This window comes from Scyliorhinus canicula, chromosome 5 (assembly GCF_902713615.1).
Source record: "Scyliorhinus canicula chromosome 5, sScyCan1.1, whole genome shotgun sequence".
Lineage (NCBI taxonomy): Eukaryota > Metazoa > Chordata > Chondrichthyes > Carcharhiniformes > Scyliorhinidae > Scyliorhinus > Scyliorhinus canicula.
This window is the reverse complement of record NC_052150.1, coordinates 107081519-107093805: the sequence shown is the minus strand read 5'-3', so window position 1 is coordinate 107093805 and position 12287 is coordinate 107081519. Positions and strand designations below refer to the sequence as shown.

At 48.4% G+C, this 12287-nt stretch overlaps 1 protein-coding gene across 1 annotated transcript in view; it reads right to left on the bottom strand.

Moving 5' to 3' along the window:
- Positions 1–12287, bottom strand: part of dgkb (diacylglycerol kinase, beta) — a 1237676-nt gene that overhangs the window by 21662 nt on the left and 1203727 nt on the right. The window contains 1 exon segment of the mRNA XM_038797484.1: positions 7028–7126. Coding sequence (XP_038653412.1) covers positions 7031–7126 — 96 coding nt within the window. The 3' untranslated portion in view covers positions 7028–7030.

The following is a 12287-nucleotide window of genomic DNA, read 5'->3' as shown; positions in this document are numbered from 1 at the left end:
AAAAGGAGCCATGGTGCGACACTGTCGTGCATCTTGTAGATAGATATTACACACTGAAGCCGCTGCATGTTGATGGTCGAGGGATTTAATGGTTAAGATGGTATATGGAATACTAATCTGTCAGACTGTGTTGAGCTGGATGGTGTTGTGATTCTTCAGTGTTGTTGGGGCTACACTTGTCTTGGCAAGTGAAAGCTATTTCATCGCATTTCTGACTTGTGCCTTGGTTGACGGTGGGGAGGCTTTGAGGAGCCAGGAGGTGAGGCTGTAATAAGAACAGGAGCCGTGCGGCCTTCGCAGAACCCAAACTGAGCGTCAACAAGCAGGTCACTACTGCATAAGTGCCACTTGATAGCATTGTTGATGACCTTTTCCATCACTTTGTTGATGATTGAGAGTAGACTGATGAGACTGCAATTGGCCAGTTGAATTTCTCTTGCATTTTGTGGACAGGACATATCTAGGCAATTTTCCACATTATCAGGTAGGTTTCATTGTTTAAATTGTACTAGCACAGTATGACTAGGGCTATGGCTAGTCCTTCAGCACAAGTCTTCACAGCTATTGCCAGATTATTGTCAAGGCTCATAGCCTTTGCAGTATCCAGTGCCTTCAGCCGACTCCGGATATCATGCAGAGTGAATCAAATTGGCTGAAGACAAGTATCTTTGATGCTGGGGGCATCAGGAGGAGGCAAAGATGGATCATCCACTCAGAGCTTCTGGCTGAAGATGGTTGCAAATTCTTCAACGTTGTCTTTTGCATTGATATGTTTGCTCAGTGAGAATGGGGATATTTGTGGAGCCTCCCCCTCCAGTTACTTGTTAATTGTCCAGCATTTTTCATGACTGGATGTGGCAGGACTGCAGAGCTTTGATTATGGAATTGCTTAGGTCTAACACTTGCTGCTGCTTGACATGTTAGTAGTCCTGAGTTGTAATGTCAGCAGAATGACGCCTAATATTTAATTATGCCTGGCACTGCTCTTGGCATGCCCTCCTGCACTCTTCATTGAACCAGGGTTGATCCCCTGACTTTACGGTAATGACAGAGAGAGGGAAGATATGCTGGACCATGAGGTTATAGATTGTGCCTGAGTACAATGTTGCTGCTGATGGCACACAGTGCCTCATATATGCCAGATTTCAGTTGCTAGATGTGTTCGAAACCTATCCCATTTAGCACGGTGGTAGTGCCACACAACATGATGGAGGTTATCGCCAAAGTGAAGACGGGACTTTGTCTCCACAAGGGCTATGCAGTGGTCACTCCTACTGACACTGTCATGCACAGATGCATCTGTGACAGGTAGACTGTTGAGCATGAGGTCAAGTAGGTTTTCCCGTCTTGTTGATTCCCCACTGTTGCAGACTCAGTGTAGCAGCTTTGTCCTTTCGGACCCAGCCAGCTCGATCTATAGTGGTGCTACCGAGCCATTCGTAGCGATGAACAGTGAAATTCCCCACCCTCAGTGCTTTTAATTGGTGTTCAATATGGAGGAGTACAGATTCATCAGCTGAGGGGGACAGTAGGTTGGTAATCTGCAAGAGGTTTCTGTGCCCATGTTTGGCCATGAGACTTCATGGGACCCAGTGTAAATATTGAGGATTCCCAGGGGAACCCCGACCCAATTTTATACCACTGTGCTTCCACCTCTGCTGGGTCTGTCCTGCTGGAGCGACATGACATACCCAGGGACCGTGATGTTGATCCCTTGGACATGATCTGTAACGTATAATTCAGTGGATATTCTGTTGGACAGTTCTCCCAATTATGCCACAAGCCTCCAGATGTTAGTAAGGAGGACCTTGCAGGGTCAAGAGGACTGGATTTTCCGTTGTTGTTTCCGATGCCGAGGTTGTGTTGAGTACTCTTTCCTGTTTCATTCCTTTTAGACTTTGTAGATATTTTATCTAAATGAGTGATTGCTAGGCCATTTCAGAAGGCATTTAAGAGTCAACCACATTGCTTTGGGTCTGGAATCACATATAGGCCAGAACAGGTAAGGATGGCCGATTTCCTTCTCTGAAGGGCATTAGTGATCCAGGGCAACAATCGACAATGGTTTCATGGTCACTATTACTGAGACCTGCTTTTGATTACAGATTTTAATTCATTGAATTTGAATACCACCAGCCGCTGTGGTGGAGTTTGAACCTTTGGCCCCAGTGCATTAGCCTGGGCCTCTCGATAACTAATCCAGTGACACTAACGATAGAAGCAAATTACTGCGGATGCTAGAATCTGTGACATTACCACCATGCCACCACCTCCCACAAACTAATTTTTCGATTTATCTTTGAATTGTTATATCAGTTCTCCTTCTAAACGAAGTAGCTAGGAGAAAAAAAGATTTGGTCAAGTAGGTCGTGAAATAACTTTTTGAATTTCATTCCAGCTGAAAATTTCCTACCCTACCAATGAATGGCATTAAAGACTGACATGCAAACTATCATTCTCTCAGCAACTTTGCCCAAAGTCCCCAAGGTAGTGGACAAGTGAAATGATCTTCCAGGAAATATGCTCCTTATAAGGATGGTCATTGAAAACATGGCAGCATAATGAACATGAGGACATTCAGAGCCTTAGCTAACATGAATTGTTTTTCAGAAGAGACTTCCAAACTTCGAACACCTTATGATGTAAAAATATTTCCTAATTTCACTCCTGAAGACGCTGATTCTAATTTTTAGGCTATGGCCCCTAGACTGTGGATCAACGTTTCCAAGGCCATTAGATGCCTCAGGACATCCACAGGCAAAAGCTTGAAACTGTGTGCTTGTCAGATGGATCCAACTGATAGGCTGGCTGGAAAAATTAGCTTCTGGTCTCATAAGCAATATGGTACATCAACCTTGTGCCGGCTGCCCCTTCTCCAATCACCTCAGTGCCACACAGCATTCACTGTGGATCTGCTGGCCATCCTTCACTTCAGGCACTCTGATTGGCTGTCCTACATCCTTAGGCTGCCCAACGTCCACAATTGAATAGCTTTCTAAGAGGCAGCTTCTTAACTGACATCCTTCAAGAAAATCGTGCCCGATGAGCTGCCATGTGTACATCTGGGTCCGCAACCCAGAAATCAGCCCGAAAACGGGCTCAAAAATTGAACGTGAAAACTCCCTCAACTCCCCAACCAACAGAAAGTTTCTCTCCATTAATTATATCTGTTCCCTTTAATATCTTGAAAACTTTGATTAATCACCCCTTAACCTTCTAAATTCCTGGGAATACAACCCTGATTTGATTAATCTCATGGTAGTTTGACCCCTGGTGTACAGGTATCATTCTGGTACCACACTGCACTCCCTCCACCAATATATCCTTCTTACAATATGATACACAAACCTCTCACAATACATTAGATCCTGGGCTGGATTCTCCGTTTGCGAGATTAGGTCCCGTCGCCGGTGTGAACACTGTGGTGTTTTACGCCAGGAAAACTGGCGCAAAACGGCCACCGATTCCCTGCTCTGGAGGGTGGGTAGCAGCCAGGCAGCATAGAGCTCCCAGCTCTGGCTGCCGATATGGCCCGGAGCATTGCTGGGTCCGTGATCGCGCATGCGAATGATAACGGATGCAGCCCGTGGACTCAGTACGCAAAAATAGTCCTCTGGCTTGCGTTGGAGGGGGGTAGGGGTGGTGAGCGGGGGTTGTAGGGGCGTTGGAGGGGGGTAGGGGTGGTGAGGGGGGGTTGTAGGGGCGTTGGAGGGGGTAGGGGTGGTGAGGGGGGTAGGAGCGTTGGAGGGGGGTAGGGGTGGTGAGGGGGGGTTGGGGTAGGGGCAGCGGCGTGCAGAGGGGGGGGGCGACGGATGCCCGGGGCCAACGCACCGTCGCACCCCCCCTCTGCACGCCGCTGCCCCCTACCCCAACCCCCCCTCACCACCCCTACCCCCCCTTCAACGCCCCTACCCCCTACCCCTCCAACGCCCCTACCCCCTCCAACACCCCTACCCCCCCTCCAACACCCCTACCCCCCCTCACCACCCCTACCCCCCCTCCCCACCACCCCACCCCCTCCCCACCACCCCTACCCCCCTCCCCACCACCCCCACCCCCCTCCACACCCCCCCCACCCCCCTCCAACGCCGCCCCCCCTCTCAACGCTGCAACACCCCCTCAACGCCGCATCCCCCCCAACACCGCAACCCCCCCCAACGCCGCAACCCCCCCCCCCCAAACGCCGCAACCCCCCCCAAACGCCGCAACCCCCCCCAATCCACCCCTCTGCAACGCCGCTATCCCCGCACTCGCCCTAGGTCACTGAACGGCGTCAGCCATCAGCAATGGTTGACGCCGTTTTAAAGCTACTCTGTTTTTCGCCGACGTGCCCCGTGGCCACGTTGGCTGGAATTCGGCCCATCTGGCACGGAGAATGTCTGTCTGTTAAAAAATCAATGACATCCCACCGGCGCCAGCTGTTTTCAGAGGCTGCCGGCGGGATTTGCACAACGCCGGTTTTTGGCCGCTCGGAGAATTAAAAACCCGGCGGGAGCGGGAATAACGCCGCCGCCGGCCGATTCTCCGACCCTGCGTGGGGTCGGAGAATGTTGACCCTTATTCCTGAACTGCGTCTTGTTGCACTATTTCTTTGCTCCCCTGTTATCATGTGAACCATTCCACTGAACAGTGTCATGTGCTGAAAAGTTGGAAATATTTCATCCCTGGCATCCAGCATTGTTACAGTGCAAATGACAGTAATTATGTTGGATGATGAATTTCTGTCATTTGCATAGCGTTTCAGCAAATTCGATAGAATATATTCTACCGTTCCTGCCATTGCCCACTCCCCCTACCTCATTACTGTCGCAGGAAATCCCAGAAGTAGAATGAACAAACAGAAGGCTGGCAAAGTGACTTAAAAGGACCTGTCCATCATATTTTGTGATAATTTCATTTTCATAACTTTTATTAGATGTTAGAAATTTAAAAAAAGAAAAAAAATTAATTTCATCTGGCGATAGCCCTGCGGGACACAAAAAGCTGGAAGGGCATCCGGAAAGGAGACAGAGAGCACAGAGTCTGACTCTATGCAGATGACCTGCTCCTCTATGTCTCGAAGCCACAGGAGGGACTGAAGGCAATACTACAAATGCTACAAGAGTTTGGAACCTTCTCAGGCTACAAACTTAACCTGGGCAAAAGCGAGACATTCCCAGTGAACCCAAAAAGGGTGAGGGACAGTGCTGGAGGGGCTTCCGTTCAAAACGACCCAGAAAAGATTCCATTTCCTGGAGATCTAGATAGCCAGAGACTGGACACAGATTCACAAGTGGAACCTGACCAGCCTGGTGGAGGAAGTAAGAAGAGACCTTCAAAGGTGGGGCTCACTCCCACTCTCCCAGGCGGGAAGAGTGCATTCGATCAAGATGAACGTACTGCCAAGGTTCCTCTTCCTGTTTAAGATCTACCCCGATCTTCATCCCCAGGGCCTTTTTCCAAAACATAGACAGGCTAATCATGACATTTGTGTGGGGGTGCAAGAACCCAAGAATTCCCAAGCCGACACTGCAAAGAGGGAAAGTCAGAGGGAGTGCAGGGAAAGCCTGGCTCTACCGAACCTACAATACTATCGCTGGGCAGCAATGGCAGAAAAAGTGAGGGGATGGGTACAAGAACCCGACACAGATTGGGTACAAATGGAGGAGGCATCCTATAAAGGAACAATCCTCCGGGCCCTGGCCACAGCAGCGCTCCCATCCTCCTCAACAAGATACACAACAAGCCCAGTGAGACAGCACTTCGGGATAACGAAAATGTCCCTTATGGCCCCCATCTGCGGCAATCACAGATTTCCCCCCAGCCATGCTAGATACCACCTTCAAAAGATGGAGGCGGGACGGGGGCACACTGACGGTCGAGGACTTCTACGTAGGACGCAGACTGGCGACACTGGACGAACTGATGAGGAAGTGGAAACTAGCAAGAGGACAGGAATTGAGACACCTCCAAATAAAGCACTTCCTCCGCAAAGAAACAGTAGAGTACCCCGGGGCCCCAGAAAGCACATTACTAGACAAGAGTAGAGGAAGGGTGCTGAAACCAATGGGGGGGGGGGGTGGGGGGAAGGAGGAAGGGGGGATATCACAGACCGATTCAGAGGGCAGCAAAATATACATAGTTAATCAATTGAAGGACAAAACAAACCTCTCTGTAAAATAAAGCAAATTAGCGCGGGCAAGAAAAATGTAATGTATATAACTAACTGTTTATAAATATGAGAAAAGCCAATAAAATGATTTTCAAAAAAATAAATTAGTTTCATGTGGTACTAATAACAAATTCATGAATGTGTCTCAAAGAAATTATTTTATTTTAATGGAGACATTAGCTAACACTTTAGTTTAAATATTGGCAAAGAATTTCATACGGGTTTGTTACTAATATAGCACAGTTGCTTTATGTGGCTTTGCTGCACTTTAAAAGTTGATGACAGTAATTGCTATCACCTTAGCCCTCCATCCTAACCACAGGAAAGCTTTTATTGAAGTGAATGGCTTTGAGCCAAAAATAATTTCCCAATTATCACCAAAAGATAAAAGCAGCGAATGGAGGCCTGCCCTTAAACCTGAATGCAATTCATGCAATTTGAACTCTTACGCCATAGAAGATAAATGCTTGTCATGCATAAACTGAGGACTAATGCTACATGTGCCTGTTAACCTTCATGATTTAATTCTTACATCCGATCACAGTATAGCAACTGTGCAAATGAATGGTCTGCACTATTTTAATCTGGGGGTAATTTTTCTGGCTTTGTGCAGGCAGGAGAAGCCTCTCTTGTCAATTGTGCCTCATGGAATTTTGGGTGTGTTTTCCATCTAATTTGGATTATTATTGTAAAACGTGCCCAGTGCATGACTAAATTACCAATGTTCACTTCTGTTGGGTGAGATTCCTGACAGGAAGGCAAAAATTGCAAACTGAAGTGCAGCTTGTTCTTAACTCCCATGTTTTCCTTCTTCTCAATCTAAAAGAAAATTGCACTGCCCAGCAGGACAGTTTTTCTCTCCCATCTTATCCTCACATCTTAGCTCCTGGTTCGCTTGATAATTGAGGAAACAAAGCCAGTCTTGGGAGGTGGAGCCTTCAACATTGGAGCCTGGTTCTTGTGACTTATTGTAATCTATGAAAAACAAAAATATTGTGAATAATTAAAAAACTACAACAGTTGCAATTGCTGCACTGCAATACAAACAATTCAAAATTACAGCATTAGAAAAATCAATGAACTTTCAGCACTTATTATATCTTTGCACTAGAAATATCAATAGGGTTCCACCACGCCAGTGAATGATCACCCGAACATGTTCCCCAACTCCATCAGGTTGTCAGGGTGGGACCTAATTAAGGAAATGTTAACAGTCTAGAGCAGAAGGAAATTAGAGCATGAGTCATCTTGGATCCCTCTCACACATCTCCCAGCTGCGAATTAGATAGCAAAATGGGCATGGGTCTGGAGAGCACTTTGTCAGCTTTCGAACCTGATTCTTGTACGTTATTTTAATCCAAGAGGAACAGAACTATTCAGTAGGGGTAATTTTGACTGTGGCTGATGGTGAACATCAGTCTATTTCAATTCAGCCACCCGTTATACATCTCTCTCAATTTTAATTTCCATTTGCTGCTCCACAGCTGCCATAAAGCATTTTTTGTTTTGCTTGGGGGTAGGTAAATATTTATCAATTTTCTGCCCAGAATTCAGAAACATAAGACAGAATTTTACTGGCTCGGGGGTGATGGGCTGGGAGGCAGGGCAGCCAGTAAAATAGAGGGCTGCAACGTTGGGACAGTTCCCCAGTGGTGTGCTGTGTGATGGATTAACTATTCACTCCATGGAGTTAGGCAGCCAATATTCAAAATTAAACTATTAAAGCTTACTTTAAATTACTAAGCTCTTGAAGGACTCATTGTACAATGTTTTGCCAATGACAGGAGGCAGAAGCATAGGAGGGATCATTGGAGCCAGAGGTTACATGACCTAAAGTAGGGACCATGGGTAAGAATGGCGGCCTTTGTGACTCCAATGATTTGCACCTGGGCAGGCTTCCCCTCTGACCCTTGTCTCCTAGAATTTTGCTACCTTTCACCTATTTCCCAGGATGTGCCCAGAGGTCATTGCCTCTGCAGTGCCCACCTCTCCCTGTAGCATTTCTGAGCCTTCAGAGCTGCTGGATCACTGATTGGACTGATAGTGTCAGGAGCTCGCTAACCATCCTTAATTGGACAGCAGGCCCATAGGTGGGAAATTAAGAGGCAGCCTATGGTAAAATAACTGAGCCAGTCCCGTTACTGGCAAGTGCAAACTTGGGACCCACTTTTTTTCCCCAACACTGAGGTCCTGAAGCTGTGGTAGAATTCAGCCGAGATAGTCAGAGATAAGTAACACAGATCTGCAAGTGCCAAATTTCTGAAATTAACTTTCACTGAGAAAATAGGAACATCTCCATATTGCTGGGAAAAAAAGTTATTCAAAAAGGTTATCTTTTTCATCCCAAATATACATGCCAGAAAATCCAGATCAGTGAAAAAAAACTGCAGCAAAAGTACTTAAATACCTATTCTGACCTGGGCTACAAACACAAGTTTTTCTTAATTATTGGGTACTTCAATATTATTATGCAATTTGAACATCTACCTTGGATTCAAAATACTAAAAAAAGGATGCCTTTTATTTCACTAATCCTACCACTCCACAGAATGATACCCAATGATTATTCCCGAGCATTACCTTTCTTATTCTGTTGAGCTGAAAACACTGAGCAATTACCAACATATCACTTCATATGCTATGAAGCCACTTGAAGATTGAAATAATAACCTTGTATATCCCTTGTGTTCCTCCCACGGTGCTTGCTTAATGATTTAAAAACTTAAATAAAAATCACAAATTAATAAACTGAAATTGTACAAACTTTAAGGGCAGAATTTTATGGGAGCAGGGTTTGCCTCCCTGAGGAGCATTAATTGGCTGGAGAGAGGGCGCATGATTCTCCGGCCTCGTTGCGCTCTCGCTCAAACGTAATGAGGCTGGTGAACAGCGGGAGAGGCCAAAAGTGAGATCCGTGCCAGGCGCTAAACAGTTTGCAATGCAACCAGCCTGCTCCCGTAGACAAAATCAGGATTCTGCCGTACTTGGCGAGAAATCAATTATCATCACTTAAGCCCAATTCTCATACAATTAACGGGAGCCACCCCTTGTCCAATGGTCTCCCGTCATTCATCGGCCTCCCCAGCAAGTGGTCACTTTGGCTCCGATTAGTAGTCCTTTTGAACAACATGAACCTGGCGGAAGGGCTTCTTTGGGAAGCCGCAGAGATGAGTAGCCATCGTAGCTTGTAGGCAGGGGTGCTGGGATTGCCACCCCAGTGCTCGGCAGGGGAGTGGAGGACCCTCCCAGGGGCTGCCACCATGGGGGTGGTGGGGAGGTGTGCTGCGAGGCAACCGCATGCACCACCACCATCATGTCAACCCCTGGATCATGTGGACCTGTTCCAAGAGCAACCCGTAACCCTGCCCATCTGCCCCAATGACCACCCATAACCCTCACCGGCTGCCGAGGCCTCTGGCCATGCAGCTGAAGACTTTTTCTAATAGGGAATTGGCAATCGTGGTTACGTCAGCACTTCATATATGCCAAGTGGATTCCCGTGGGCGGACAGGCCATGAAGCATGTAGGAGTCATTGCTGAGCATCCTAATCACACTCTGATGCCTGGACACTATGCTTGAACACTACGGGAGGCAACACCACACGCGCACATCTGAATACCCAGGGGATGGGCACAATTCCAGGGACATATCCACGGCTGGAGGGTGGGTGAGCAACACGAGGAGGGAAGAGTGGGGGGGAGGTGCGGCGGAGGACGGGAGAGATGGGCAAAGGGTCCGGGGGTCAGCCTGCATTGCGAAAGGAAATGACAGAGGCATCATAATGGTTGTGTGAAAAGATGTTTAATGTGTTGTACAAACCCCACTCCTGATGGTTCCCCCTCTCCCCCCACCCACAGCCAGGCGCTTACCTCATCCCGTGACCTTCGATGCCCCTGGCGGCCATCCTCTGGGGCATCGAAGGCCGGAGGGCCCCGGCTCACATGCCCCCTATCTCGTGTGCTAGCTGGAAGATGCAGACTCATCAGAGGGGTGGAGCTCAGGGGACCTGGTGGCCTCCATCCCCAGTTCATGGGACGGGTCTGGCTCGGCACCGAGCGACCCCTCCTCCCGATCGGTGCTCATAGGGCCCTGGGGTTCACCTTGGGGTGGAGGGGCAGCTAGTTCGAACCTCAACTGCTCCTGCATCATCTGGCTCTGCCAGCCCTGGCAGTTCCCCATGGTCTGCACCATGGTTGATGCCCTCGGCGATGCTCCTCAGTGACTGGGCCATGCTCTGCAGCACCTTAGCCATGCCCATCTGAGAGCGGGGCATGTCCCGCAGAACTTCATCAAGGTCGGCCAGATACTGGGTGACATCCCCCAGCGAGTCGGACATTCTGCTGAGACCCTCTGCCTTGGCCGTCACCAACTGCGTGACGCCTTAGACACCTTCACTAATGGTGCCGACGTTGTGCATCAGGCATTTCACTGCAGTCGCCACTCTAGCAGTGTTGGCCTTGGTGCCACTCATTGCCGTTGTCATCTCCTGCACCCATAGCCTCTGGGACTCCTCCAAGCAGTTATGGATCTGCTGGAGTGACGCTGACATCTCCCTTTGAATGTTCAAGTTGCTCCCTATCATCCCCATCAGCTCCAGGAACCTCTGTAACACAGGCTCAGCATCAGGCTGGGATTTTGGGATCCAGCAGCCCTGCGACTGTTGTCTCGCCTGGGGGTTCCTGCCTCCTCCTAATGTGCATAGCAGTGTTGTGATGTTCACCAGATTGTGCCTCTGAAGCCTGTCCACTAACATGTCCCACCGAGGTGTGTGGATCTGCAATGGTGGAGGGTGGGGATGACAGCTGTGCCGCGACTACGGTTGCATCCTCGGAACTCTCCTCCGAGGTGTCCTCCGAGGGGGAGGCACGTGGGCACTTGATCACAAAAAGGGGCCAAGTTATGGGGGTGCCCCCCCCCTCCCATCATCTGATGCCTGAGTAGAGGGATCTGCCAAGCTTCCTCCAGTTCCATCTATTCCACCCGTTGACTGAACATTGTGGCCAGGCTGCAAGTGGCCCTTAATTGGCCAATAATTTGGCCTAAGCATCTGGGCATTCCCCCATAAAATTACTGGGAGGCTGGGGGGCTGCCGGGGAAGCCACCTGGAAAATTTTAATAGTCCACCCGCCAGCAAATCTGCCAATACGTGACGGTAAAACCCGGCCCGAAGAGGCCACAATGTATAAATTGTGTTGGCACACTTACCACATCATCATTTGTGCTGCCCTTTGACTGAACTTTTGGAAAAGATTTATAAAGAATTTTGGCATCACCCGAGAATCATATATGTATATAATTGGGTTAAAGGTTATGGGATGCTCCCTGAATGATGCAACTATTCTCCAGCTGCACATCTGGTTTTACACTCATTCCATTTCAAGTTAAAATTTTCACGAAGAGAGAAGTCTCACTTAAGAAGCTACAATCCGAACTTGTGTGTATAATTTACAAATCAAATCAGCAAAGTGTGTGACCCTATAATGCGCAGAATTTTATAAGATTTGCATATTTTCTTCTTAATTTATTAGACATCCATAAATATACACAGGATGGAACTCTCCCATCTGAGACTAGATCCTGTGGTGGAGACAGGGACAGAAAGTGTTTCCCACTGCGGAGGCTGACAGGAAACCATACCATATCTTCCATCCCCATATGCACCTGGGGGTTTTGTGCCAGATTCCATGGCAGGGTGGGCTTGCTGGCACACTTCCTGCCATCATATCTGGGTGCCATATCTCAAAGGTGCCCAATGTCACTGACCCACCATTTAAGGAAGAAGATGGATCTCCCGGAACATCCTGAGGCTGGAAGATGAACGGCCTCAATGACACTGATGCTGGAAGATCCACCTGATAGATCCTTTCACCACCGACTGCTGTGGTGTTCCAAGGTCGAGGGTCGCTGACGGCCTCCATCCCGGAACTCCGGAAGCAACCCCAGGCATTCTTCAGGTAAATCCCGACTTCTGCACGACACGTTCCAGATGTGCTGTGGCCTGGTGTGTTTTCCTACTGATGTCGCAGAGAATTGGGTGTCGAGGGAAGATTCCATTTGGGTCTTCATCTGCATCGTATTAGTGGGATGCAAGTCAGTTTCACGCTGATCAGAAGCGAGCGTCCTGACCCGCCATGG